General features: G+C 37.6%; 1 protein-coding gene across 2 annotated transcripts in view; it reads right to left on the reverse strand.

The window, feature by feature from the left end:
* Nucleotides 1–27,683, reverse strand: part of CPED1 (cadherin like and PC-esterase domain containing 1) — a 286,576-nt gene that overhangs the window by 216,156 nt on the left and 42,737 nt on the right. For both annotated transcript variants that reach the window (XM_090287436.1, XM_090287437.1), the window contains one exon: nucleotides 5,849–5,955. In XM_090287436.1, the coding sequence (XP_090143562.1) occupies nucleotides 5,849–5,955 (107 nt within the window). The remainder of the gene's footprint in view (nucleotides 1–5,848; nucleotides 5,956–27,683) is intronic.

Consider the following 27,683-nt stretch of genomic DNA (forward strand, 5'->3'; position numbering starts at 1 on the left):
GTCCCATTTCTTTCCCTTAACACAGTGATGACCTGGAGCACATCATTTGTCCTCTCCCACTTTTGCCATTTGTATAAAACAAAGCAGACAGAGAGAGCCTTTGGTCTTAGAGTTCCACTTCTGCTCTAAGATTTTATCAGTTCAATATTTCAATCATAGTTTTAGTTTTTTTTCTTTTATTAATGGTTCGTTTAAAGTGCTTTGAAACAGTACAGCAATTAGATATTCTCCAACGCTTGCAATCCTGTTAACTGCTCTTCATCTGTTCAGTAAACTGTCAACTTCAGCTCACGTCATATATGAACAAAGCCCACACTTCAGCAGGACCTACTCTGTGAATCCGTACCAGCAACATTCCTAAACACTCCATCCAAAAGTGTACAAAGATACCAAGGTCTGAGCCACTTACATCCTTATTGCACTGGGAATTGAGAAAAAGCTATAGGTATACAGGACAATATATTTGAGATGTCTACAGTTCTCAGATTTGAAAGTAAGATAGTACAGAGACTAAATGTAGAAAAATAAAGTTTTCATCAAGTCCTTAAGTTTTCTATTCATAATTCCTAGGACAGGATGGAGATCAGGGACAGAGCACTGAAAACTTTGAGAAACTCATAACAAAAGTTTGATTTTTTTTTTTCTTAACACACAAAGAATCTTTCAGATGTAAAAAGCTTCAAAAGTCAATAAACTTAAAATACTTTCTCCCACATCAGGCAAAATGACTCATTTGCTATTAATTAAGTAGAATCTGTAACAATAGAAAGACCCAGAAAGAGAACCAGCATTAGGTAAATAACATTCAAGACTATGCACTGCCACAGGTTCAGTTTAAAACGTCCCAGTTTTTAAAAGGCTCAGAACAAATGGGTTGATACAGAGATCTAAGATCACTGGGAGAAGTAGGAGGGGTAATAGGAGGAGTTTACCGAGGCACTGGAAAGCAGTCTAGGACGGGATTGGCTGAGAAGCTGAATGCCCCCGAGCCCATGGACATAAAAAGAGGGCTGGCTCACTGGTTTACAAGCTTTCCTGGCTCCCACGCTGGCTCTGGCTGGGGCTCTCAAACCTGCTTCTAGGCTCTTCTTCCGCGAGGATGCCTGGATGCTGCAGCTGCCTGCATTTCCCGATGGATGGTATTTTGTATGAGAAGGAACTCCAGGCTAAGCCTACAATTGGGCTGGCCTGGCAGAGGGTAACAGGTTCTAGAGGGAAGAGTCTCCGAGGCAGAAGACTGCCATTTTTCTGGAATTGTGTAGCTTTTGTGTATTCTGTTGTTTTATTGTAGTTTGTAAGCTAATCCTACAAAAACTAACAGGGGAATGCTAGGAGAACTCAGGTGTTAGAGTTTAGCCTTAATTGGTAGGCTTAAGTAATTAAAGCTGTGACTTGATAGACTTAAGTGACTGCCTTTGAATAAAGACTTCTTTCCTTTATCACCAAACCTCTGCCTCTGGAATTTTGCCGAGAGGGTGGTGGCAAGCAGCAGGATCCCAGTTGCTGTTTGGTAACACTGTCATCGCAGATGCTTAGAGCATCCCAGGTGCCACCATCTGCTACAAACTGAAAGGAACAAAAGATTCCTGGTAACATGGGCAACAGTAACTGAACTAACGGGCCAGAAAAATTTGTGCAGATGCTTCAAAGACAGCGCACAGTGGGCACAGGTTTCACACAGAAGGGTAATTTGCTGTGTCTCATCAGAGAGATGACTTTTCATTTGAGACCTTAGGGCAGGAGGATGAACTGACTCAGGGTCAACAAAGCACCTGCTTCAAAACACGAGAGCCAAACCAAGGGAAGCAACTGCTCTTCCCCTTCCGCCTTCTATTTTCCCATCCCCCACCCCGTGACCTCTTCCCGTGCTCTTTCCTCCAAAGTATATCTTTGGAATTCACAGAGTTGCAGCAGATGACATAACCATGGTGACACATGACACCACAAATATCTCCCTTCCACTCTGGAACTGAGCACCCAACTAAGCAGTTAAACTAAATGACTCAGCACAAAGAAATAAACGCATTCAAGGGCTATGGGTCACACAGCTGTGAAAATCAACTATGTTACAGATATTTTAACTTTTTAATTATTAAACTTAATAGTGCTCTCCTCTATCATAGTGCTGTTTCTTACTTTTATGTACATCATAAAATGTAAGATTTGCATCATTATCAGGTGGAACATCAAATAAGTTTTTACTTGGTTTAGCTGACTTTTATATGATGAACTTCTCCAGCTTCACAATGCAGTAATTAGTTTTTTATCAGGCTTTATTTTCAGGAGTAGTTGAGGTTCACAGCAAAATTGAGCAGAAGGCACAAATTTCCCAAACACCCACTGCCCCTACAGGTGCACAGCCTTCCCCATTATCCACATCCCCCACCAGAGCGTTGATTTTGTTAATAATTAATGATTATGCACTGACACATCATAATCACCCAAATGGTCATTTCTATGCCCATTCTGTATTGGGTTTGAATGCATTACAAATGTGTGCTTGTGTGTTTTATAAACAGATGTTCTGATGTTTTTCTTAGCATAAAATCTTTCCTATCTTTTAAAGGAATAGAGTAAATATAAAAATGATAATGATCTTTGAGCCTGGGATATTTCTGAGGTCAAATTGGGAGAAAGGAAATGTGTATTTAAAAAGATTTCAATCCCAACATACCTTATAAAGTCCTAATTTGTGGAAATCTGCATCTAAGTTATTTTTATTACATATTGTTAGAAGCAAAAGTAAAAAGTAATTCTTATTTTGAGAATTTTAATAACAGCAACAATACAATATTAATGATAAACACTTAGAAAGTGTTTAAAAATAAAACAAACTAAAACTACAGTAATTCATTAAGGAGAACAGACATTTAAATGTAAACTATTTATAAAGTTTAAGAAAACACCCAAGTAGCCTTAACCAGTGCAGCTCAGCTGGCTGAGCAGCGCCCCGCAAAGCAGAAGGTCACCGGTTTGATTCCCAGTCAGCACACGTGCCTGGGTTGTTTCCTCTCACATACATTTCTCTCCCTCTCTTTCTCATTCCCTTCCCCTCTCTCTGAAAATAATTAAAAAAAAAAAAAAGAAGATACCCAACTAAAAAAATTGTTTTCAATCTCTTGTGAACATTGAGACTGACACACACGTCACATTGTATCTTAGGGGACTGCTCTTTTTCTTCATTAGAGCTGTACAGACCTTCATATCTTTTATTTTACCAAAAATAGAGTCTCTGGAAGCTGTTCAGTATTGTCCATAAGAAAGAGAATTAATGACAATAAGAGAAACAATTCATCCCCCATGTCTCTAATGTACAATTATCATTCTCTCAAGTCCACCTGAAAATGTCCTTGCATGCTTTCAAATAAAACCCATTTCAGTAGTTCTCAGTGCTCCAAGTCCTAAAAACAGCATCCTGGTTTTAGGGATTGCTAATCCTACAAACACTTAGAGCTAGAAATCAATCCCTCTGCTCTGGAAACACTAGAACCTGTCTGTTAAGAGGTGAGCCATAGCCCTGGTTACTAAATTTAGTGCTGCCTCAAATAGTGGACCTCACTTCACTTTCAGCATCATATGGACCAACACAGTTTTAAATTTATGTCGCTGTCCTTCTGGCTAGAGTCTCCTGACCATTCATTTTCTATAACAGATCTGAAGATCATTTTCATAAAGCACTTAAATTCCAAAGCTCTGACATAATTAGTAATTTTAATTTGAGTAGGTGCCCTTTCTTTGTTCATTCTACAGTCATTGACAATCCTACAACATCCTCAACAAATTTGAGGCAACCTGTGTTTTGATATTTTTACATAAAAAATAAGTCATAGCCCATGAAACTTCAAATTATTTATGTTCCAAAGTGATAGTGAACATGTGTCATTTAGAATTTATGTATTCTTTAAGAATATTCATTAACATAGACTATAAGTGCAGTAGCTAAATATTTATTTATAAAGGTTCTATAGTGACATGGTTAAGAAAACAGAATTTGAAGTCAGACTGTCTGAATTTGAATCCTGGTTGCTTCATTTATTAGCTGCGAGGCCTTAGACGATTTTCTTAACCTCTATGTGCTTTAGTCTCCTCAAATGTGAATAATAGACATAAATAAATATGTAAGCAGTTCAAATGGTGCCTGGTACCAACGGGAGGCCTTGGCAAGAGATAGAAGGGTGGGAGTGGAGAGAGGCTGGGCACTTATCTCGCGGCTTCCTCTCTGCAGGGCTATGATTTGGCAATGGCTAACTTTCCCTACGTCTAACACTCCTCTCATATAGCTCCTCTATTCGCTCCTTCTTGGCTCCAGCTCTCCTTAGTTTCTGCTACACCAGTCTTTCACACCCTTCTTCAGACCAGAGGTGGGTAAAAAGTTATAATGTTGCTGGTTTCTTTGTGTCTCTAATCTTTTTTGTTTCTCTTATCCTGTTAAAGCCTCTATAAACATAGCTCCTTAATTAGTTTCTCTTCAGTTAGATCCATTTGAGTATGACAGTTGTCTCCTGCTGGGAGGTGGACTGATAATACACAGATAATATTGTCGACTTTATGTTTTTCTCTACACGACTGTGGGCAGGATAAATTTCAGGGGCAAAATATTTGCCTCAAAAAACGTAAAGGTAGTAAGTACAAATTTTGAGAAATATTGAGTAGTAAAATATTTGAGAAATATTTAGATTCCTTAGTATTGGTGATTGGTGGAAAGCACATGACAAGGGTGAAGAAGGGTTCAAAGGTGAAGGCCAGATTTCTATCTCAGGAAGTGACAAAGGGTTGATCATGCTTATGACCAAGAGAGCAGAAGTTATGCAAAGCTTCTAAATGCAAGAGCAGAAGTAAATTTACCAGAGAAAACAATGGGCTAATTTTCTCCATGTTGAGTTTGAGGTGCCTATGAGATATAGAAGAGATGATCAGCAGGCCTGTGGATGCACATGCAAGCTCAAAGCCTGGGAAAGTGATTTGAACTTTAGATGTAGATTTGGGAATCATCAACTACCAATGGTGGTTGAACCCTTGGGAATGGTATTAGGAAACACAGGCATTTAAGAATGGGCAAAGGGAATGTGGCTATTAAAAAAAGAAAGAAGGAGAAGAAATGGCCAAAGATGTACAAGAATAACCAAAATAATGTGCTCAGCCACAAGGCCAAGGGAGGAAGGAGTAAGAAGGAGGAAGGAGTTATCAAGACTGTCTGTTGCAGAGATATCAAGTGATTGGGGTTACTACTACAGTACTATTTTATTTATACAACTGAAAAATAGCTATTGGTTTTGACACTCTTCTCAGATTTGTTATAGGTACCAAAATAGAGCACATGCAAATTTTCCAGCACAATGGCTAGCACATTATAGGCATTTGATCATTTTTAGTTAACTTTTCTAAAAGCATTTACAAAAATTCACACAAGGTAGACAGTAAATATTGGATCTCAATTTTTAAAGTTGATAAGATATTGTATACATTTTACTACAGTTCAGGATACTACTTTAACTTTGAAAAAGTCAAAACAGTGATCTAGAGAATAAAGACTTTACTACTCTTCAATGAGCAAGTGGTCAAGGTAAGCAACAATCCATAGGCTATAGACTTCTCAGTCAAATTTTGGGTCTTACTAGGTAAAACTGGGTCTTTATTGGTAGCAGCTGAAGTTAAGGGGGATTCTATCAAACAAAAAGTGGTAAACGTTTTATAGTAAAGTACATAAGTCATGGCCATTGAAATTTCTCCAAACATATAATGGATCTTATTTTTGAAACTGTTTTTTATCATTATGGAACAAGAAATACCGGCAGTAATATCTATAGGGCTGATACAATCTGTGCACACTTCAAAAAACAATGTTTACCTTCTGATGTAAACCTAACTGGCACATGTCTTCCTTGGATATGCAGGGTTTTCCACCAGCTTTCCGAGAAGACAGGCAAATGAGCAGATCCCAAGAGCCCAACTCACCTAATAGCAAAAGGGCATTGAAAAACAAACAAAAACAATTATGAAATTTTTTTAAAGGCAGTATTTACTTCAGATTAAAGAATGTGATTATTTCAATCCTAAAACACATGCAACAATTATTCTGAATATATTTAAAAGTCAATATTCAATATAACTTAAATTCAACTTTTCTAATTTAGCAGACTTAACATTTTTATAGTTAGTATTGTATCATAGGGAAATTTGAATGATCTGAATCACTGTCTTAAAATTCATTTAAAAAACTAAAATTGGAATGTTTTAAGTAACTAACTTTATAACTTTGCAATCTTATTTGGAGATTGGGAGGAAAGAAGATTATAAAGTCTTGTAAGATAAAAGATAGTTGCAAAATCAAATAATGATAAGAAGTCAAAACACTGAATATCTTGTTCAGGGCTCTAGCAACACCATTACTTTTCACAGATCTTAAACATCAAATATGCTTTTATAATATTTCTTACAAATAAAAATTGTAGTAGGCAGAAAATAAAATTCAATGAAAAATTTAAGACAGGTTTTGTCCAAAAGGAATTTGTGGGTCTAGTTATAGACAACACAAAGTTAGTTCAAAATACAGAGTATAGCATGGACCAAAGCAAATAATACTTCAAGTATTACACCAAGCACAAAGCTCTTTGCCAACAAATCCTAATAACTTGCTAAAATAATCTCAGGAGAGTATATTCTTGCATAATAATTGAACATTTAAAAATTAACATTTGTATATATTTCACTTATTCTCTTTGATTTATTTACATAAATTTTTATCAACATGCCTTGCATAAAATTGGTGCTTTAAAAGTATTTTTCATATGAATGAAGGAATAACTAGTCTATGGTAGGGTGGTAAGCACATTACTTCAGAGAGGATATACAAATACATATCTCAAAAATAACCAAAAAATTTATGTATAAAAGAATTGATATTACTTGAGAAACATCCCCTGTTTTGGACCAAAATCCAGTTTAAAAAATTAAGCAATTTCTGTAAACCTCGTCTTTTGTTGACTACTCGTGAGATAATGTTCCTTCAAGTATTCTAGACCTCACAAGTCATCTCCCACGTTAGGTATTAGTGGTCTCTAACAGGTGGAAAATAACCAACATCTCCAAATCCTATCTTTAAAAATTTCCCAGAAGAATTTCTCACTTGAGAACATAACATTTTCAAAGAAGGGCTTTATAGGGAAAAAAAAAAAAGATTAATAAGGAAGAGTGAACTGTGACAATTAGAAATGAAATTTCACTCTTCACTAATCAAGTCTTTTACAATTTGACAAGCTCTGTGTTGTCTGGCCTATAGGTTCCTCTGTTTGTAATTGTTCTGTTGCTAGAAGAGAAACCTCTCTGCCGAACAACACGATCCAGGTAATTGAATTCAAGTTAACATCTGAGCTCATGTCCTAGAGCTTCTCCGTTTTCTGTGTATCCCCAGGATGCTGGAAGATGGCACAACAATTCAAAAGGACAAGGAGAAATGGTGCAGCTGATCTGGGGGTGGGAGAAATCTCTCCTGTAATTGCCATCGAGCCTTAGGCTTGAAGGGTCTACCCTGTTCCACACACCCTAACTTTGAAGGAAACTACAGATTCCATTCACCCAATCCAACTACTCTGATGACTCCAATACTTCATTTTAAATGTGCCCCTCTCATTTTCAGCCAAAACCTTGTGACATGGATTCAAAAGGAAAAGTGTAAAGACTGTCTCATTCAATATTATTATATTTCTAGCCCAGGAAACACTATAACCCTAGAAGAAACTCCTGTCATAATATACTCAACTAAATATTTTAAGAAGATAAGGTAGTACATTTACACAATGGAATACTATGCAGCAGAAAGAAAGAAGTAACTCCTGCCATTTGCAACAACATGGATGGAACTGGGGAGTGTTATGCTATGTGAAATAAACCAGTTGGCAAAAGACGAATACTGCATGACCTCACTTACAACTGGAATCTAATGAACAAAATAAACTAATGAGAAAAACAGAACCAGAGACATGGAAACACGTAGGACAGGAGGAGAGAAAGGGGTAATGGTGGAAATAAGGAGAAAGAACTAGTCAAAGAACATGTGTGGATGACACGTGGACATGGGCAATGGATAGGGGATTGACTATGGGCTAGAGGAGGGGGCTGAGCGGAGGGGGGCAAAAGGGGAAAAACTGGGACAACTGTAATAGAATAAACAATAAATTTTTAAAAAGAAGATAAGGATATACAAAGAGAGGATTTCAGATTATGAACTAACTATGTTTGGGTGTTAAAAACAGAGTACATTTTTAATATTCCTCCAAGTCTGAGGCATGGCCTTCTTTGCTACCCAGAGCACACATACAATTTCTGGACTTGATAGAAAAAAATAAGCCATAAATGTTTAAAACTGGAAGATACCTTTAAATAATTCAAAGCACTCAATTTATCAAAAATCTCCTATAAGCACAACATCATACTAGAAATATGAAAGTAAATAGTAAAAAAAAAGGCAGTTACTGCTTGAGGGATCTAAACATTAAAAAGAATTTAGGATAACTTCTAGAGCATTACATAGTTTTTTTACATTTATAAGGTTACCCATCATCTCTCCAAAATATTTAATTAATATTTAATATTCAAAATTGATATTTTAAAAATCCTATATAGCACACGAATTTCACCTTAAATTAAATAAAACATAACTGAAATTCTCAAGTCATCTTTTTATATTTACTTCTTACCTAATTTTTGCTACCATGGTCTGAAAAATGCTGATTATTTCCACTCAAAATTCCTGTTGTTACCTGCATTAAATTCTACCTCAAACTATTTTTTAGTTAAATATTTAGTAGTCCTTCTCATTTTCTGTTCATTTCTTTCTCCAACATCAGAAGTCAACTACCTTTCCCAACTCCCACAGGCCTTTTTGAGAGTAAAAGCTTTGTTTCATAAGTGGTATTGTGTATTCAAACTTGATTTTTAAAACTCCCAAAGCCATATGGAATTATAGAAACTGGGCAGAAAACAAAGCACTAACTAAGTAAATCACATTCAGAAGTCAACCTTGGAGCATTTGGGTTAAAACTTGTGCCTCAGCAAAATTACAAATTAATATATATTATGGAGTTTGGGGCATGCTCACGGAGCTGAGAGCAGGATACTGGATCCATACATGCCCAGTGTGTACAGCGAGACCGCCAACTGCAGGCGCTCAGGGAGAGTCAAGCCCATGTGTGGAGTGCAGTTGGCCTGCACGGTGTTTGTTTTGGTTTTGTTTTTAATTTCAAGTATTAGATACAATTCAAATATCAGCACAATTCACATAAAACTCCAGATTTTAGCTTTCATTTGAAAACTGGGAAGCCGTAATAACACCTGGTCCATGCCCTACACAGCAGCCACTAGCTAGAGCTAAGTACAGCTTCTGCATATTCCCTAGGTTACCATACTGTTCCTGCCTGGTCCTGATGCTGCCTGGTAGACTCTGCCTCGACTGGCAGGAAACAGTGCTGGACCTGATGTGAAATACCGGTGTGTTCCACCAATTGCTCATTCAGCAAGCTGATGCTTTTAGTGAATTTCCACTGTTCACTGCATTAATTGATTTTGATGAGATGACTTTAGACGAACTGACATTTGGTCAGTTGGTCTTAAAAGGATGTCTGAGTACATCCTTTGATTTCCAGATTTGGCCATGCTCTCCCACAAGGTTGAGTAAGGCCACCTCAACTCTAAAGACATTTTACTGGCTGTATTCAAGTTAGAAAGGACTGACGTGTGACTTTTAGAGTTATCTTTCTCTCAGAAGCCTTTTAGAAAAGGAAAGAGTGGCCTGTGACCATCTTTTTCACTATGTCTCTTGTCTCTGGTTGGAGTTACTAAAGTGTGCCAGGTCCCACTCCAAGATTGGTCGGCCCTCATCTTTTTCTTATGCATACTCTCTTTTTGGACTCTTTTCCACATACAGCCTGTCTCGGGCTATTGCAACAGTTATAAATGGCCTATGACAGGCTACCCCTAGGTGTTGGAGCAAACATACTTGGAGTTCATCTTACTTGGTGTGTTTGTTCTGCCCCCAGAAGGCTGACATTAGAGTGTAAGAGCTGAGAATCAGATGTGGATTTGGGAAAAACAGACAAAGCAAAGCAGAAAGGTTAAATAACTAGTTAGTGGTGGGAAGAGAATTTGAATACAGTAAGTCTAGCTCTAGGGGGCATATTTGAGACCATTACATCATTATTCCTTCCGAAAACAAGGAGGCAACAGAAAGACTTTGCTTTTGATGCCTTATATATTAACTTATGCAGAACTTCCAACAACACTGCAGGGTAGAAACAATTATTACACATACTTTATAAGAGAGGAAACTGAGACAAAAAGGAATTCTTTAGCTTTGGTATTTTTCTAACTACTGCCCCATGCATCTATTTTCCTTTGGGACCTTGGGGGGAAAAAGTACTTTAACAGGGATAACTCAGATATTACTAGACCCTCACCCAGCAATAGCACACTCCAAAACATTAATAATACCACTGGGAATTGAAGTAAAATCTTCATATGTAAAAGAGGTAGTACTCGACTGCACAAACACTCAGAAACTATGCATATTAACTTGGACTCCACCTACTTTTGAAAATAAATCTTTAAAATTTGCATAGATTTTTTGATGGTTAAAATAGTTTCTTTCCCGAAGAAACCAGAGCAGGACTGGCCCCCAGACTGAGTTATCAAGCCCTTAAAAAGAGGTTATAGGGCATTGTTGTAGAAAAACAGGATGTGGATGCTCCTTTCTCCATCTCAAAATTACAAAAACATGAAAAAATCTGCAGTCTATTCTCCATAAACTGTGAAACAGAATGGCTGATAACACCACTCCTATCACTTCTCCACAGTGTTAGCTCTGGAAGCAGGATGATGCCACAGGCGACTTCAGAAGGACTTGTCAGGGTCCAGATTTATAATTCAGATAAGAAATAGCACTGGTTGTCATTTTTGTCCTTCTCTAAGGACTCTTGGAAACCAGCTAACATCTTAGTAATGAAAATAAGAAAAAATGTGAAAGGTATTTGTTTTTGTTGTTTTAATCACGCATCTGCCCTAAGGAGCAAGGCTGCCTTTAGAATATTTCCAGCCTCTCACAGGCAGGCTGCCATGCAAAACAAACAATCATTTCCTGCCTCCCAGATGACCTCCCTCATTGATAAGATCTGCCAGATCAGTCATTCAATCCAGAGAACAACAGAGAATTCTCAGCAGCATTCATATGAAAGCTATTTATACCCAAGGAATGACAACTTCAATTTTCTGGCACACTGTATAAAAATTTCAGGATATTAAATCTATTCCTGCTTTATTTTTCTTCATAACATTTATCATTATCTGATGGTTTTTATATACGTCTATTTGTTTATTTCCTGTCTCTCCCCATTTGAATATGAGTTCCATGAGGGAGCAGGACTATCTGTTTTGTCCATTGTTGTACAAGGCCTGTCAGAAAAAGTCCAGCCATTATTAATATAACAAGAACAATCTGCACGACATTGATGTAACCTGGCAGCCAAGGAGAGTGGCCTGGAATGCGCATGCGTGAACAATGATGCCTTCACTGTACTAGTCAGTGAGGGGCATAGACACCATCAAGTGAGCATGTACAGTAGTCTCTCTCTATATTGCAGTTCACTTATCACGGCCTCACTGTATCGCAGGATTTTTTAAAATATTATATTTAATTACTTATCGTGGATTTTTCGCTATATCATGGGATTTTGCGGTACTGTATACGAATGTTGTTAAAGTTGATAGGTTTAAGAGTGTAGAATAAATGTAAGGTTCCTACTTCATGGGGGGTGGGGGGGGAGGTCTAGAACGTAATACCCACAATAAGTGAGGGAATACCATATTCTTTGTAGCCATTGCATTCAAAATGAGTGAATAGAGCAACAGATCTGCATCAAGTTTTGCGTTAAGCTTGAAAATTCCTCTTGGAAACTGTTCGGATGATTCAGAAGGCTGCAGCTCTGGGCAACTGGTGATTGTCAGCTTCATCACAACAATGCACCCACTCATGCATCACATCTCCTGCAGTTTTTTGGCAAAACATCAAATCAACCAGGTGACTCAGCCCAGATTTGGCACTCTGTGACTTCTGACTATTCCCTAAACTAAAGTCACCTTTGAAAGGAAAGACTTCAGACTGTCTTTGAGACTCAGGAAAATACAATGGGGAAGCTGACATTGATTGGGCGAACTGTGTGAGGTCCCAAGGTTCCTACTTTGAAGGAGACTGAGGTGTTCTTGTCCTATGTACAATGTTTCTTATATATTTTATCTTCTTCAATAAATGCCACTAGTTTTCATATTCATGGCTGGATACCTTCAGGACAGATCTCATATTCTCAGTACCTACAACAGGGGTTGGAATGTAAGAAATATTTGCTACAAATTAGTTAAATGCATAACTAAATAAATAACTCAATGTGAGTAGCAGGCCAACAATTAAAAATCAAAAGCCAGTACATTGAAATACTTCTATAAAAATTAAAGATGAAAAATAGTGAGAAAAAATGTTAAAGTTGTTTTGAAAGAACATACAGATATGTTTTCTTTCTTAGTAGAATGAAGGGAGAAAAGTAAACATAAAAACAAAGTTAACTATTCATTTCATTGAAATAATTATAAAACAAACATCAGATTCCAAGAGTTCTACTTCTGGAAACTTTTCTGTGGACACACACACACATTAGATTGAAGCAGAAAAGATTCACAGAGTATGATTCAAAAAATAAAATTGTCCATGAGCTTCCAAGATACATAGCTACAAAACCCAAGCCTCTTTTACTTATTCACAGTAGTAATTACTATATTCCATAAGGACACAAATAGAATGATTTCCTAAAATTTGTTTTTAGTGTGAAATACTGAAGATGTTTACTTCCTAAATAATACATAATATTCCTTTGTAATATAACAAAAGGATATTTCATATATATTGCACTGTTCCATCTGTATACCCTTCTCTTCACAAGTAGATTAAAAGATTCTTATTGAATAACAAAGTCTTACTCTCTCTGTATACATTCTTTATCAGGATTAGTATATGGTGTTACATTCATGAATATGTTATTAGTTTATTGATAGTAAATTAGGTTCTATGCTTGATTCCACCACTACAGTGTTTGGATATAAATTAGCCACTGAAAATACCTATATCTTTTCCTTAATCTTTTACGTTTAATTAATCAGTTCCCTTAACTGTACTCTTAATATGATGGATCTATAGGATGGTAATAGAGCACCCATAGCTACATTTATTCATAGCTTTTAATAAGGACAAAAACATTTACTGTCTTGTATCTAACACTGATTATAGTAGACACTTAGCAGGTGTTTACTGGATTGCATATTTCAATTTTCAGAATTCACTTAAAGAGAAATCATATATACAGAACCTTGAGATCTTCAATGAATTATACAACACAGTACAAAACCTAATTAAATCTGATTCCTTACTGGTCATAGGTTTTTGCTTGTTGTGCCACTGGCTTCTTATTCTTTAAGAGCTGCTGATTAAAACTTTGTGTTTCATCACAGAGAAATCCTCAACTATTCTCTCTCTTGTTCTATATGCACACCAGGGATCAAGCTTTTCTGTCCTAATGTCTACTCTCTTTCTGTTCTAGGAGAGGTTGTGAAGGTCAATGAGATGGTTTCTGTGAAGTGTTTTGAGGTTCTGAGATTCTTCTAATCTGTGCAAGAGCACAAGAAAGCATTATTATGCTTAAATTTTTGCAAAAGTATAAAAGATTCCTGCTTTGAAGAAATTTTCCATTAAGAACATGAATGAAAATAAACTCAAGAAAAGTTTAATTTAGAGGACTTGCTAAGGTTCCTTCCATACATTTTTAAAATTACTTTAAAAAAAAAACACAACACTTAATTGGTTTTAGATAGACAGAGAGAGAGACATCAATTTGTTGTTCTACTTATTTATGCATTCATTGGTTGACTCTTGTATGTGCCCTGACCTGGGATCAAACCTGCAACCTCAGTGTATTAGGATGATGCCCTAACTAACTGAGCTGGTGAGTGCTAAATGACTTTTTTAAAAGACTTCTATTGTCACTTTCATTGTTTTCTGTTGAAGTGTAACTTATTGTATATGTTTGTATGTGTGTTTAAAATTTAATTGCTTTCAAGATTATTGTCTGTGTGAAAGAAAACACTCATTACTGCATTTTTAGAAAATATCTGATGATTGCAATTCTTACCACTTAAAAGAAACAGATACTGCAGCAATTTAAAAGTCATACTACATCTAGTGCCCAGATACTAGTTTTTAATACTTTCCTTCAGTAAAAGGAATCAAGGTTCCTTGGAGAACTGGCTGATTTAAGGGCTGGAGTAGTAAATATACAAGATGAGCCTGGAGCTTCCTAGTGCCAGAAAGTAAGAAAAAGCTCAAAACAAAGAAGCAAATGAACAAACAGAAACAATGATAAAGGTATGTCAAAGGGACACAGGAGTCAATGATCAAAAGTAGAAACAATTTGAGTAACAAAAGTAATACTGGTTTATAATCCAAAGTATAAAAAACTTCATGAGTCCATATTGATATAAACAAATTAATTAACTAATTAATAATAAATAGGGCATGAAGGAACAAATCTTTCATCCAGAAAAATCCCAAATAATATCCATTACTACTCCTCAGTCAAGGACGTGGAGCACAACTTCTTTTTTTTTTTTTAATGTGTTTTATTGATTATAATGTTACATTTGTCCCGATTTCCCTTCACTCTTCTCCCCTCCACCCGGTGGCCCCCCTCCCTCCAGTTGTCCCCACCTTTTAGACCATGTCCATTCGTTGTGCATATAGTTCTTCTCAACCTCTGTCTGTCTATTCCATTCCCTCCTACCATGATCCTTAATTCCTATATCATCTCCCTCCCTCTCCCCCTTCTCCCTCCCTGCTGACCTCCCCCCAATATGCTCCCCATACCTATATTTCTTTTTCCACTCTCGTTGCCTGTTTAGTTTGCCTTTGTTTCAATTCCCTAGCTTCTGTTGTTGGTTCTTGTGATGCAGTTTTCATTTTAGATTTCATAGTCTTGATCCTCCTTTTTCTAAACCAGTCCTTTTAACATCTCATATAACAGTGGTTTGGATCTAATGAACTCTTTCAGTTTTGTTTTGTCCTGGAAACACTTTCTCTGCCCTTCTATTCTGAATGACAATTTCGCTGGATAGAGTATTCCTGGTTGTAGGTTTTTGCTTTTCATTACTTTGAATATTTCTTGCCAGTCCCTTCTTGCCTGCAGGGCCTCCCTTGAGAAGTCAGCTGATAGTCTAATTGGGACCCCTTTGTACATGATTCTTTTCTTCTCTCTTGCTGCTTTTAAGATTCTCTCTTTATCTTTAACTTTTGACATTTTGATTATAATGTGTCTTGGAGTGGTTCTCCCTGGGTCCAGTTGTTTTGGAACTCTCTGTGCTTCCTGGACCTGTAAGTCTATTTCCTTCCCCAAGTTTGGGAAGTTCTGCTTTATTATATTTTCACTTAATTTTTCAATTTCTAGTTCATCTTCTTCGCCCTCTGGCAAACCAATGATTCTTATGTTGGGCCTTTTATAGCTGTCCCAGAGGTTTCTGATCCTCTCATCATTTTCCTTGCTTCCCGTTTTTTCTCTCTGCATTGGTTGACTGTTTGTTCCTTCTCTGTGTTCTGGTTTGTTGATTTGAACTCTGGATTTTATTTCCTCACCATCTGTCTCGTATGTGGTTTTGTTCCTTTCATTATGAGTGTTTTTCAATTCTTTCTCATCTTTTTCCAGATCTTTTGTTAATTCTGTAAGCCACCTGATAACAATGGCCCTGAACTGAGCCTCTGACAGGTTTCTTATTTGTTCATCTGTCAGATTCTTCATCTGTTGCCTGATGAGCTGCGCCACCGGGATTTCTATAGTTGTGTGCCTCATTTTGACAGATGCGTTTTGTTTTCTTGGGCCGCCTATAGGGGGCAGTGCCTGTGTACTCGTCACGACCCAGCGACCAGCAGCAATCTGCAACCTTTCTCGCTGCGCTGTGGCGCTTTGTGTGGGGGCGGGGGTCCAAGATGAATTCACACAGTTATTCTGTTAGGAGACCGGCATCCGTCCTCCCGCCCTCTGGGCCACACTGTTCAAGGCGAAGTGGTGACTGCTTTCCCCAGCGTTGGGGTCGCAAGCTGCCGGGTTCGACTGCAGCCGGGATTGTTCTCCCTGCCGCTGGGATTGTTCTCCCTGCTGCTGGGATTGTTCTCCCTGCCGCTGCCCCTGGTGTGACCGCAAACAGCACCACCCACTTTCGCTCTTCCTACCTGCCCAAAGGGCGCCACTGGTTTATAACTTCATACGTTGGGCTTCCGTGTAGTTTTATTTTCTGGAATTTCTAGTTATCTTTTGTTTTGAAGTAGTTGTATTCCTCTCTAGTTGTAGAGGGAGACCGAGCGTGTCCGTCTAAGCCTCCATCTTGGCCGGAACGGAGCACAACTTCTTACTCCCTTGGTGTAAGCTGTGTATAATGACATCCTTCCAAAGACTATAATATGGAAACTGGAAGTAAAAGAATAACTTCATAGTGGAAAACCTAATACCACCACAGTCAGGATATCAAGGTTAACATCAATAGTGAAGTCATGTTGGCAGTATATACCCTTGATATGATGTGATGAGAATCTCTGTGGCCTTACTTCCCAAAACCACAACCCCAAGTCCAATTCTGAGAAAAACATCAGGTAAATCCTAATTGAAGGACATCAAAATGCCTGACCAGTTCTTCTCGAACCTGCCAAGGTTATCAAAAATAAAAAAAGAAAAATTGAGAAACTCTCAAAGGCAAAAGAAGCCTAAGGAAACATGATCATGATGACTAAATGTAATGTGGCATCCTGAATGGGATCTTGGAACAGAAAGGGGTCATTAAGTAAAAACTAAAGAAAATCTGAATAAAGTATGGACTTGAGTTTTAAAAAAATCAGAATAAACAAATTCTGCAGAGGAAATAAGATGAAGATTATGACTAGCTGGAGGTAAACTCTCAAATACTAATGTCGCCCTGAGTATTTTATATTAAAAATGTTGTATTACAAAACAAATCATCACTACCATGCAGAAAGTGGAAAATAATTGCTTTTTATGCAAAATGCATTCTTCTGCTAACAAAAATTTCAGTGGTATTTAAAATACAAAGAACCAAAAAATAGATTGAGTATGGACTTGACACTCACCTCTCAAAGCATGCAGTCCCCATACTCCTATCCTCTCTTTACATTTGTTACTACCTCTCTCTCAGTTCAACTCCTTTGGTGATTTTCTTTAGATCCATTGCTTTAGCTCTTGCTTCTCTGCCATTGACTCCCAAATTTGCCTTTCGTGACCTTTCCTGTTTCAGAGAGGGATTTCCAATTACATTCTAGAACAGATGACCTCCTGAATAAGTACAATTCTGAACCCATTATCTCCTGCCAGAAAACCTGTCTCTCCTCTGTTCTTACCATCAAAGGTGTAGTCTCTCTCCCCCACCCACAAACTAGAAAGCATAACCTCTTCTTTAATTTGTACTTGTCTTTCATTCTACTTCCCACTGATTTCCAATTCCCATCAATCCTAGACCAGAATTTCTTAAACATTTCCTGACCTTTCCAAATCCTATCCTATTCAATAAATCTAAGATCTTGCCATCTCTGCAAAGATGCCTAATTAGTCTCCTGGCTTCTAATTCTTTTTCCCTCTCTAATTTATCTTCCTCCCTACAAGCCACGGTCATCTTCTGAAAACACAGTTCTTAACATTGCCAGCACAAAACAGATCAAACTCCTTAGCAAAGCAACCAAGGCCCTTCACATCTGACCCAGCCTACCTTCTAGTTCCATTTCCCTCAAAGCAGCCCTACTCCTTCCTCTTCAGCCAAACTGACCCCTGGTTATCCCTGAGATTTCAAGCCCTTATAGACCTGTGTGTCTCCAGCATGCAGGTACTCACACTCAAAATGGTAGCTTCTTTTTCTGTTTTCCAGAACATTTTCTCTGCCCTGCATACTGCTTTTATTGTATCTTATATTACAGTTTAACATGTACAATCTTGCTCCTCAGAAACAGTTTTTGGACCTGCAACATTTTCGTCAACTAAAAGCTTGTTAGAAATGAAAAATTTCAGCCTCCAACTTTGACCTTACCAAATTAGAAATTGTCAGCAGCCAGATCCCCAGGTGATCTCCATGCACCTGTGAGTTTGAGAAGCACTGATACACACTTCTGCCCTAGAGTTCCTTGGAAATTCTCTCTCACTCACTCACTTTTGCAATGCTCTCCCCTAGCCCCAAATAATTAGCTCTTGTGTTAAATAAAACGTAAATGTTTAGAGTTAATTATAAAATATCCTAATGCTTGGCTTTAATGTCCTATTCATAACCCTTGTTATGAGGTTGGTGCTTTAAATTGGGTTCTTTTGTTACTTAAGTACTTGATGTGACTTTTTGACAGACACTCCTTATACCAAACTCCACAAATTGGCACAGGAGCTTTTTAATTAGCATTGTGACACTTCATTTAACCAAATATTATTCCTTCTTTCTATTTTATTAGAAGTCATTTTGCATGACTTTTGAAAAGTGCCATGAATAAAACCTAGACATAGCTGGTTTAACATTGTATAATAATGCACTGGGGACTTTGAGTAATCTGAGTGGGAGAAGACAGTCATTGATGTAAAATTTATTCTAAGAATAATTCCACACTAATTCAACACAGATGAGAATTACATCTTGAGAAAATATAATTCACTATCATGGGAAAAAGAATCAACTCTATCAATGGCTTATTACTTAATGCCACAAGTATTTTAGGATTATATATCTCTTATTTACAGGGCATTATTTCATAATCTTTGGAGATTTATTTAACCCAATCATAACAGTTCTGTAAGATATTTGTGGGGCCAGTCTTATCTTCCATTTTAAAATCAAGCAATAGATAATCTGAGGAGCTTGTTCAAGGTCATTCCAAAAAGCAGTTATGGGCATAAAACTCAGATCTTCCACTAATAATAATACCAGCATTAATGGGGCGGTAGGAAGATTAAAACAGTTAATATCTGTGAGGTGTTTATAACAGTACCCAATACTTGGTGAAGTTTATATCAGTATTTTTTTAATGAATAAATAGGTGGATGGTAGGTATATATAGGCAGATAAATTCCAAATGTAGGTGATGAACTTTCAAGAAACAAAATATGACTTCTATGTGTCTAGCATCTTATTAAAGACTTCTGAATACAGTGACATAAGGGTAATTTAGAAAACTCATGAAATAATCTTGTCCCCTAACTCAAGACTACCCTCATGTTTCTTCGAAAGACCTTCCTACCATAGGAGAAGGATATGTTAACAGCCACTCACTGGTGGTTTCAATCTGAGGAAAAGAAAAGACCTCATCAATAATAGGCTCCGTTAAAACCAAGCACATTCTCTAGAACTGGGCTCCACAGTTTTCCCTCATTGGGACAATAAGTGAATTTGCTAGAATAGGTGACATCCAGAGCCTTCAAACTAATTACGAAGAAATGTAAATTTTCACGCGTAAGTAGCAACAAGCTCCAAATGGCAGGCATAACCTGGCTAGCTAGGGAAAAGAATCTTGTGGGACCTAAAGTGAGTGTTTTAGGTAAAGAGGGCCCTGGGTAATCAGTAAACAGGGCTATGGTCTAAGACAAGTTACATCCACTTCACAATTTTCCTAAAATTGGCTCTACTCCCAGAAGCTAACAGAGTATCAGAAGTGTGTCCTGAAGCTAATAATCCTGTTTTCTATGAGATTAAGAATACTTAGGTCAATGTGAAACTGCACCAACTACTATTAAAATGTACCATACCTAAAGTGTCTTGTTTCTGCACATCTAAGAAGCATATTTTATCCCACATAATTTAACAGAATTCTGGAAAATTATAGTTGCCTCTATACTCATAACATTAATTTTTCACTTCTCTGAAGATGTTTGGAACATAATTTCTTTTTTTTTCTAACTGTTTACTACTCGAATATTGCATAGTAATCTCATTTCCCTTATTTAAAATCATTTTCTCTATTTCACTGACATTAAAAATTTTAAGATTTACATATACATTTTATTGTGTTCTGATGCTTTAACTTCTATCAAATTGATTCCCAAGAAAAATATTGCTGGCTAAAAAAGTATAAGTATTTTAAATTTTATACTTTCCCAGATTATTTTCCCCACAAAAGGCTGTATTTCACAATCCCACACGCAATATAGGGGAGCTTCCACTCCCAGAACTCCTACCAGCACTAGGTGATGGCACCAGTTTTGGATTTTAGCAGTCCTATAAATGTAAAATGGCATGCTATAATTTAAATTGTCCTTCTGTAACTTTTTATGAATTTCATGATCTTTGTTTTCAAGCAGCTTATTCAAATTCCTGATGTAAAAAAAGATTTGTAAATAAAAGATTAAGTTAAAAAATGGTGTTTAGAATAATAAAAACATTTTTAATTAATATTTAATTTTCTATTAAAAAATCAAACTGACATTTTTAATCTCATCAGATTTTAAAATGTGTTAACATTTATTACTGAAGATCCATGGAGAACTAGTACTTTTGAAGAAAGTTTATTTAAAAAATAACCATCCTTTTGTGAAGGAATGTGGCAGGAAGAAGCACAATTTTAATATTTTCATCAATTGACCCAGTAATTCAGCATTCTATTCAAATCTTCAAAATGTAATATAAATGGATATTATAGAAAGTTGTATCTTATAGAAACTAGTTGAAAGTATTCTGACTATGTATCAAGCAAGACTTAGTTAAAAATTGTGGTATACCCATACAATAAAATACTAAGAATCATGAAGCAAATATTTTTCATACATTTTCAGGAAACTAGCATGATATTGTGGTCGAAGGCTCAGGCTTGGAGATAGTTCAACCATTTATGAGATGCCTCACTCAGTTCCTCATTAGTGAAACAGAAATTGCTACCTTATGGACGAGGAGTGAGAATTCAATGAATTAATGTGTGCAAAGTGCATAGTGCAGTGCATTTAGTTAATAAAAAAAGGCTAACAAACTTATTGATATGAAAATTGAATTAAAAACTTTTAAACTGGGAGAAACAAGATGGCAGAGGAGTAAGTGGAAGCTACACTAACTTCCTCCTAGAACTAGTCTGGATTTATAATGTAATTTTGGAGAAATCATCTGGAATAACCAACCGAACACCAGCTGGAGAGAAATCTTATAACCACGGAGAGACAGAAAAGGCCGCTACATCACAACGTGACCGGTAGGGAGTGCGGAGACGCGGAAGGGGTTGGCTGGGCTCCCACGGGTGGCAGCTGAAGGGACTGAGAAGCAGCTCAGCAGCCGGGGATTCCCCCTGAGAAGGGCAGGGTCTAAACCCCCAGCTGAACTTCCCAGCCTACAGCAACAGAGTGGAAAGTAAAATAGCATCCAGCTGAGAAAAGCGAAAAGCCACAGGGTTTCTTGCTAGCCAGAGAGAAACAGCTGGAGAAAAAGAGCTCTTAAGAGGATCACATATGAAAATATTCTGCCCCCACTTACCCTGGGCACAAGCGGAGGGAAGACAGAGAGGACTGGAAATGCCTGGGGAGAGTTTGGTGTGGTGGCTTTGAGGGGAGAGCTGGGGAAGCCGCCGGCCGGGTCCCAGTGCTGACTCATCCCCACACTGCAGGCAGACCATTCCTGGCCAAGTGGCATCAGCCTGAGGGGAAGCAAAGGCCGTGCCTACAGGAATTAAGCTGCCACACCCACGGTCCTTAAGCCTGACGGCTAATCACAGATTGAATAGATTAACAACTAAAGAAGCCAGACAAAGGCAGTAGATCCCTGGAAGTCTCCAACAGGCTGCCTAGGCCCAGACTGGTACAGGATCTGACGTCACCAGGGGAAGATCCAGGAAGTGCAGATCATTCTAAGAAGCACCAACAAACAATAGGAGTCACAAAAATGGGGAGACAGAGAAACAACCCCCCATCGAAAGGAAAGGTAGAGTCCCCAGAAAGAGTGCTAAATGAAATAGAGGGGAGCCAACTATCAGATATGGAATTGAAAGCATGTATTATGGAGAAGCTCAATGAGCTCAGCGGAAACTACAAAGAACTCCAGAAAAACTACAGTGAACTCCAGAAGAACTATAAGGAACTTACTGAGAATTATACCAGCATCAAAAAGGACATGGAAGCTATCAATAAGAGCCAGGAGGAAATGAAGAATACGATCTCTGAATTGAAGAACACAGTAGAGGAATTAAAAACAGGCTAGAGGAAGCAGAAAATCGGATCAGCGAGCTGGAGGACAATGTAGACAAAAACTCACAGACAGTGCAACAAAATGGAAAAAGACTGAACAAGACTAAAGAGGCTCTAAGACAGCTGCAGGACAACATGAAACGTAATAATATCCGTATCATAGGAATTCCAGAAGGAGAAGAAGAAGAGCAAGGGATAGAAAACCTCTTTGAAAAACTAATGACAGAAAACTTCCCTAACATGAGGAGAGAAAGAGTCACGCAAGTCCAGGAAGCACAGAGGGTCCCAATGAAGATGAACCCCAACAGGCCCACTTCAAGACACATCATAATTAAAATGCCAACATTCAAAGACAAAGAGAGAATCCTAAAAGCAGCAAGAGAGAAACAACTAATAACATACAAGGGAGCTCCAATAAGGCTATCATCAGATTTCTCAGCAGAAACACTACAAACCAGAAGGGAATGGCAAAAAATATTCCAAGCAATGAAAAACAAAGGCCTACAACCAAGAATACTCTACCCAGCAAGGCTATCATTCAAAATGGAAGGTGAAATAAGGAGTTTCCAAGACAAAAGAAGGCTAAAAGAATACATCTCCACCAAACCAGCATTGCAAGAGATGCTAAAGCGTCTGCTTTAAGAAGATGAAGAAACAGAGAGAGACAGAGAGGAACACGAGTACAAAGGGGGAAAATGACAATGAATAAGTACTGAAAGAAAGAAGGAACTTCTACCATTTGCAACAATATGATTGGAACTAGAGAGAATTATGCTCAGCGAAATAAGCCAGGCAACGAAAGAAAATTACCTTATGCTATCACTTGTTACAGGAAACTAATGAACAACACAAACAAATGAGCAAAATTGAACCAGAGGTATGTAAACAAGGAATAAACTAACAGTAACAAAGGGGGAGATGGGAGGGAGAGAAGTGGTAAGAAGGGGAAGGGTCTAGTCAAAGAACATGTATAAATGACCCATGGACATGGACAACTGGGTGGAGACTGAATGTGGAAGAAGGGGGGGTAGGGGGCAGGGAAACAAGAGGGGGAAAAAAGTGAGACAACTGTAATGGAAAAACAAACAGAAAATTTTTTAGTGGGGGGAAAAAATAAAAATATAAAGAATAGAAATGTAAGTTCAGTGAATATTAGAAGGACAAGGATTTTCCTTCACACTATATTTTTCTCCCTATATGATCCCTCCAGAATTTGGCATTCTAAAGAAGTAAGTAATGAAATAACTTTCTTTGCATAAAACTAATAAGACCAGTTGTTAATAGAGGTTTGTTTTTTTTTTTTTCTTTTTTAACTAAGACTTTGAATGGAATGTCATGCCTAAAGGAGACATGCTTAGGCTTTGGTTGTTACCAAAAAGCTCTGAGCAACTGGGACTGACTTTCAAAGGTAATAAAAGTCCACGAGATAAAAGGCCTGGTACCTTGGTTGGATGTGTGGTCCATGGCAATCTTTCCAGGGAAGGAATGAAGGTTGTTTTCCTGAAAGATGGCTAGAAGGGACGTTAAGGCACAATGGAAAACCAGGAGGACCTGGAAAAGACAGGTGTTTACAGGCAAGGCTGAATGCCAGGTATGTGGGTCAGCTTCTGTGCCCTGAAGGGCAGACTGAAGGTCACCCTAAATGTTCCTTGCGTAAGTTCCAGCAAAGCAGAACTAAAGATCATAAGTGATCATTTGCTGCTCTTGTTGTGTTTATGCAAATGAACAGGATAAATTAAAAATGGACTTAATGCAGTCCCTTTAATGACAAGGAGGGTAATCTTAGGGAGAAAAATCACGATTCAAAGAAGATCACAATGCCCAGTGGTAGACTATAAAGTAGTGCAACTAACCGTCTTTAAAGTTTCTTTTCATTTAAAATTTGTTTTCATTTGAAAGTTAAACTATGTCTGTGGCATTATCAAAGATGTTTAATTTACAGGCAAGAAGAATGTCAAATGCCTTGCAACTGGATGTCTTTCTGATAAGACAGTCCTACAGATTTAGAGACTTGTATGTGGGTTATGTTACATAAATTAACATGTGTTTTCTGTTTTCAAAGGACATAAGCCTACGATCTCATTACCTGAGTGATTGTCTGTATGTATAGGCCTCACTTAATCCTGTCTGCATCGCTGCCTCCTGAAACTCAATGGTTTGGCTGAACTAAGTGGCTGGGTTGGTGAAGAACGGGGTGGTCTGTGGGCTTCACTTTAAAACTGGTTTCTCTTTTCTATCCTAATGGCTTGGACAGAAAGAGCCCAGAGGCCTGAGAGGGGGGAAACCTAAAATATTTCCCTCAGTCCAAACTAAGTATAATGGGCAAAAGGGTTTTGGACAGGTGAGATGTACCTGACATACCTTCCTTCAAAGAAGCCCTTATTTTCCCTAATGTGGGACACTGAAAAATTAATACCTGTCTTTTGTCATCTAGTGGTTACGGATTGAATGATGTCCTTTAACCCTGTTGCCCCCAGAATACAAGGATGCCAGCCTGTTAAACCAAGCATGCCGTTGTCCAGAGACAGCCAACCAACCTGGAGTCTGCACGATCCTTCCCCCTGTGGGAAGGCCACCCTCCCCTCCACACCCCCACTCTTATTAGGGATTTCTTGACCCACGGGTAGGTAGGACGACGACCATGTCCAGCTTGAAGCAGCTAGAGGAGCTCGAGACCTTCGTCCATTGTCCTTTATAAGATTGTAAAGGGTCTTAAGTCTGAGAGGGAGGGATTGTTACTTTTTATTGTTAAAATATTTAAGTAATTAATTAATTATTTTTAAAAAAGAAGAAGAAGAATATATGAAAGGGTGAGGCAGGAGAGCTTGTATGTACGACCCATGGGCATGGACTTGGACAGGGGATTGTTGGGGAAGGGGGGTGCTGGGCGGAGGGGAGCAAAGTGGAAAAAATTGGAACTATTGTAACAATATAATCAATAAAATATACTTAAAAAAACTTTTAAACTGTTAATATGACAAAACTTTTGTCACAATATTAAAATTTTATCTATTAAAATATGAGGGATATACTATTGTAAAGAGGTAGGAGGCAAAAGGGCAGAATGTAAATGTGTGTACATGCACGTGTTACACTTAGAAAGACACCTAGAAACATGCATATAACATTGTTAGCCATGTTGTCTGTGGGTGTTGGGATTTACAGTATTTTCACTTTCATTTTTATATTTGTAAATATTTCATTCCATATTCTACTATAAACATGTAGTATCTTGTAAATGGAAAAACTATTTTCTAAAAATGCAGTTAAAATACTCATCCAAGTAAAGAAATATTATTCTCTGAGAAAAACAACACTGAATCTTTTCACACGTTGTACATCTTTCAAGGTACTATAAAATGTCAACTAGCTTACATAGAAACAAAAATATATAGAAAATTAACTTGGGTCTCGATCATTTTAAAATTCAAACTATCTCTGGTGTAACAGAGAATGCATTTTTCTTCCCATAAGATGAGAAACAAAAATCAGTCTGAGCATGCTATCATCATACTGTGTCCAGTTATGAGCTAGAGATTTTAGGCACCACACAAAATAAGGCCTTGCTGATAAACTTAATATGCTATTTCTCCAAAAATGGACAAATAATTAAGAGAAATCCTTGAGCAAACAAACCAATGGAAGTGCAAATACTCAGTGTTCCCTGATATATTGCTGATCTGCATGAGCCTTCAGATTACCATGGAATGTGCCTGCCATTCTGGCATGTCCAGCATTCCTTCTATGATGCTACCAGCAGAAAAGTAATCTGTTTTATACTACAGCTGTGAATTTGGATTTCCATGCTATACTTCCATAGAATAACAGGTAAAGTTCTCATTCTTAAAACAACCTCACCTAATAAAATGACCATTTTAGTATTGATGAGGTTTGGTGAGAGGGGACATTTCTTGCATATATAATAGGCAAAGCTTTAACCTTCTCAGGTAGAATTTTGACAACATGAATGAAGAGTTTTAAAATGGATTCTCATCATTCATGCCAGGAAAGTTAATTTTAGAAATCTATGCTAAAGAAATAATTTAGGTAGGCGGGGCTTTTGCCTCCCCTCAGGCTGACGCCACTTGGAGGGGAATGGTCTACCTGCAGTATGGGGACTGAGTCAGCACTGGGACCCGGTCGGCTGCTCCCCCGTTCTCCCCTCAAAGCTACAGCCCAAAATTCTCCCCAAGTGTCTCTAGTCCTCTCTGCCCTCCCTCTGCTAGAGCCCAGGAAAAGAAACTGGGAGCATTCTTCAGACGCAAGTCACTAGGAGTCTTGCCTGTCTTCTGCACAAAAGCCTGTGTTACTCCATGAAAAAAATTGATTGATGTCACTGCCAGTTATGTGCTCACGTGGAGTAGAGAGCAGGCCCCATCAAGATGAAGGGTCTTTCTTTATGCTGCATTCATATGAAGAACTTAGCAAAACAATTGCTCTGGTCTTCTCCTCTGCTCCCTTCTTCTGGGAAAGACAGATTTGTTTGGTAATGGATTTCCATAGAGAAAAACAAGGAATATTAATTTGATGAACAAGGAGAACAGAAGATATGCTTTGTGGTGTGTGTCCAGGAGCATGGGAGAGACCTAGGAAGAACTACATGACTCTAACACAGGAAAGTTCTTGAATGGGGATCAGACATAAAAAGTAAAATTGTCTTTTTCTCTATATCATGTGTAACAAAGCAAAACAAATGTAAAAACTTGCATTGGCAATGCTGGGTGGGTGAGATCAGGGAACTTTCTAGTTACTACATTTGACAATTTTCATGTCTCTTATTTGTGATGCATAAACTCTTGTTGAGATTTTCATTTAGTGATCTGTATTAACTGCTTTAATTTTGTCAAAGTAGAAAGTATTTTTAAGGCTTTTTAATTGCTACCTTGGTCTCTCAAGAATATTTTTGGGTAAGTCTAGTAACTGCTCACCTAAAAAATACCCTCCATAGTAAACTGTTGATGAAGTAAAGTCTAATTTAAGGCAGATAAATCAGTGCTGGGGCATGATCACAATTAGTCATAAGTTATGATATATTAATAGTTTGGTATTGGTGGACATAGTAAGGTCAGGGTTTTGACTTGAAGAGTAACAATAATATAAAAATTCTGATAAATGACCTAACTTTTTGGGAAGGAAGACATTACTCTGATGAGAATTAGTTTCATGTTCTTTTGTCTAAATAAATAAATTTTCATGAAGTCCCTAAAACAATAAAAAATTATATACAAAAAAAAGAAAGAATTTAAAAGGTGAACAAAGACTTATATACACAAAATTGTGTGAGTGCATTATTTACAGCAACAGAATATTGGGAAATAAATACCTGGATTAAGAAAATTAAATTAAGTGAACATTAAATACATCTATATAATTTTATATAGCCATTGAAATAATCTCTAACAAGTTTTT

Source organism: Furipterus horrens, unplaced genomic scaffold, assembly GCF_987537825.1.
Source record: "Furipterus horrens unplaced genomic scaffold, mFurHor1.1.pri manual_scaffold_9, whole genome shotgun sequence".
Taxonomy (NCBI): domain Eukaryota; kingdom Metazoa; phylum Chordata; class Mammalia; order Chiroptera; family Furipteridae; genus Furipterus; species Furipterus horrens.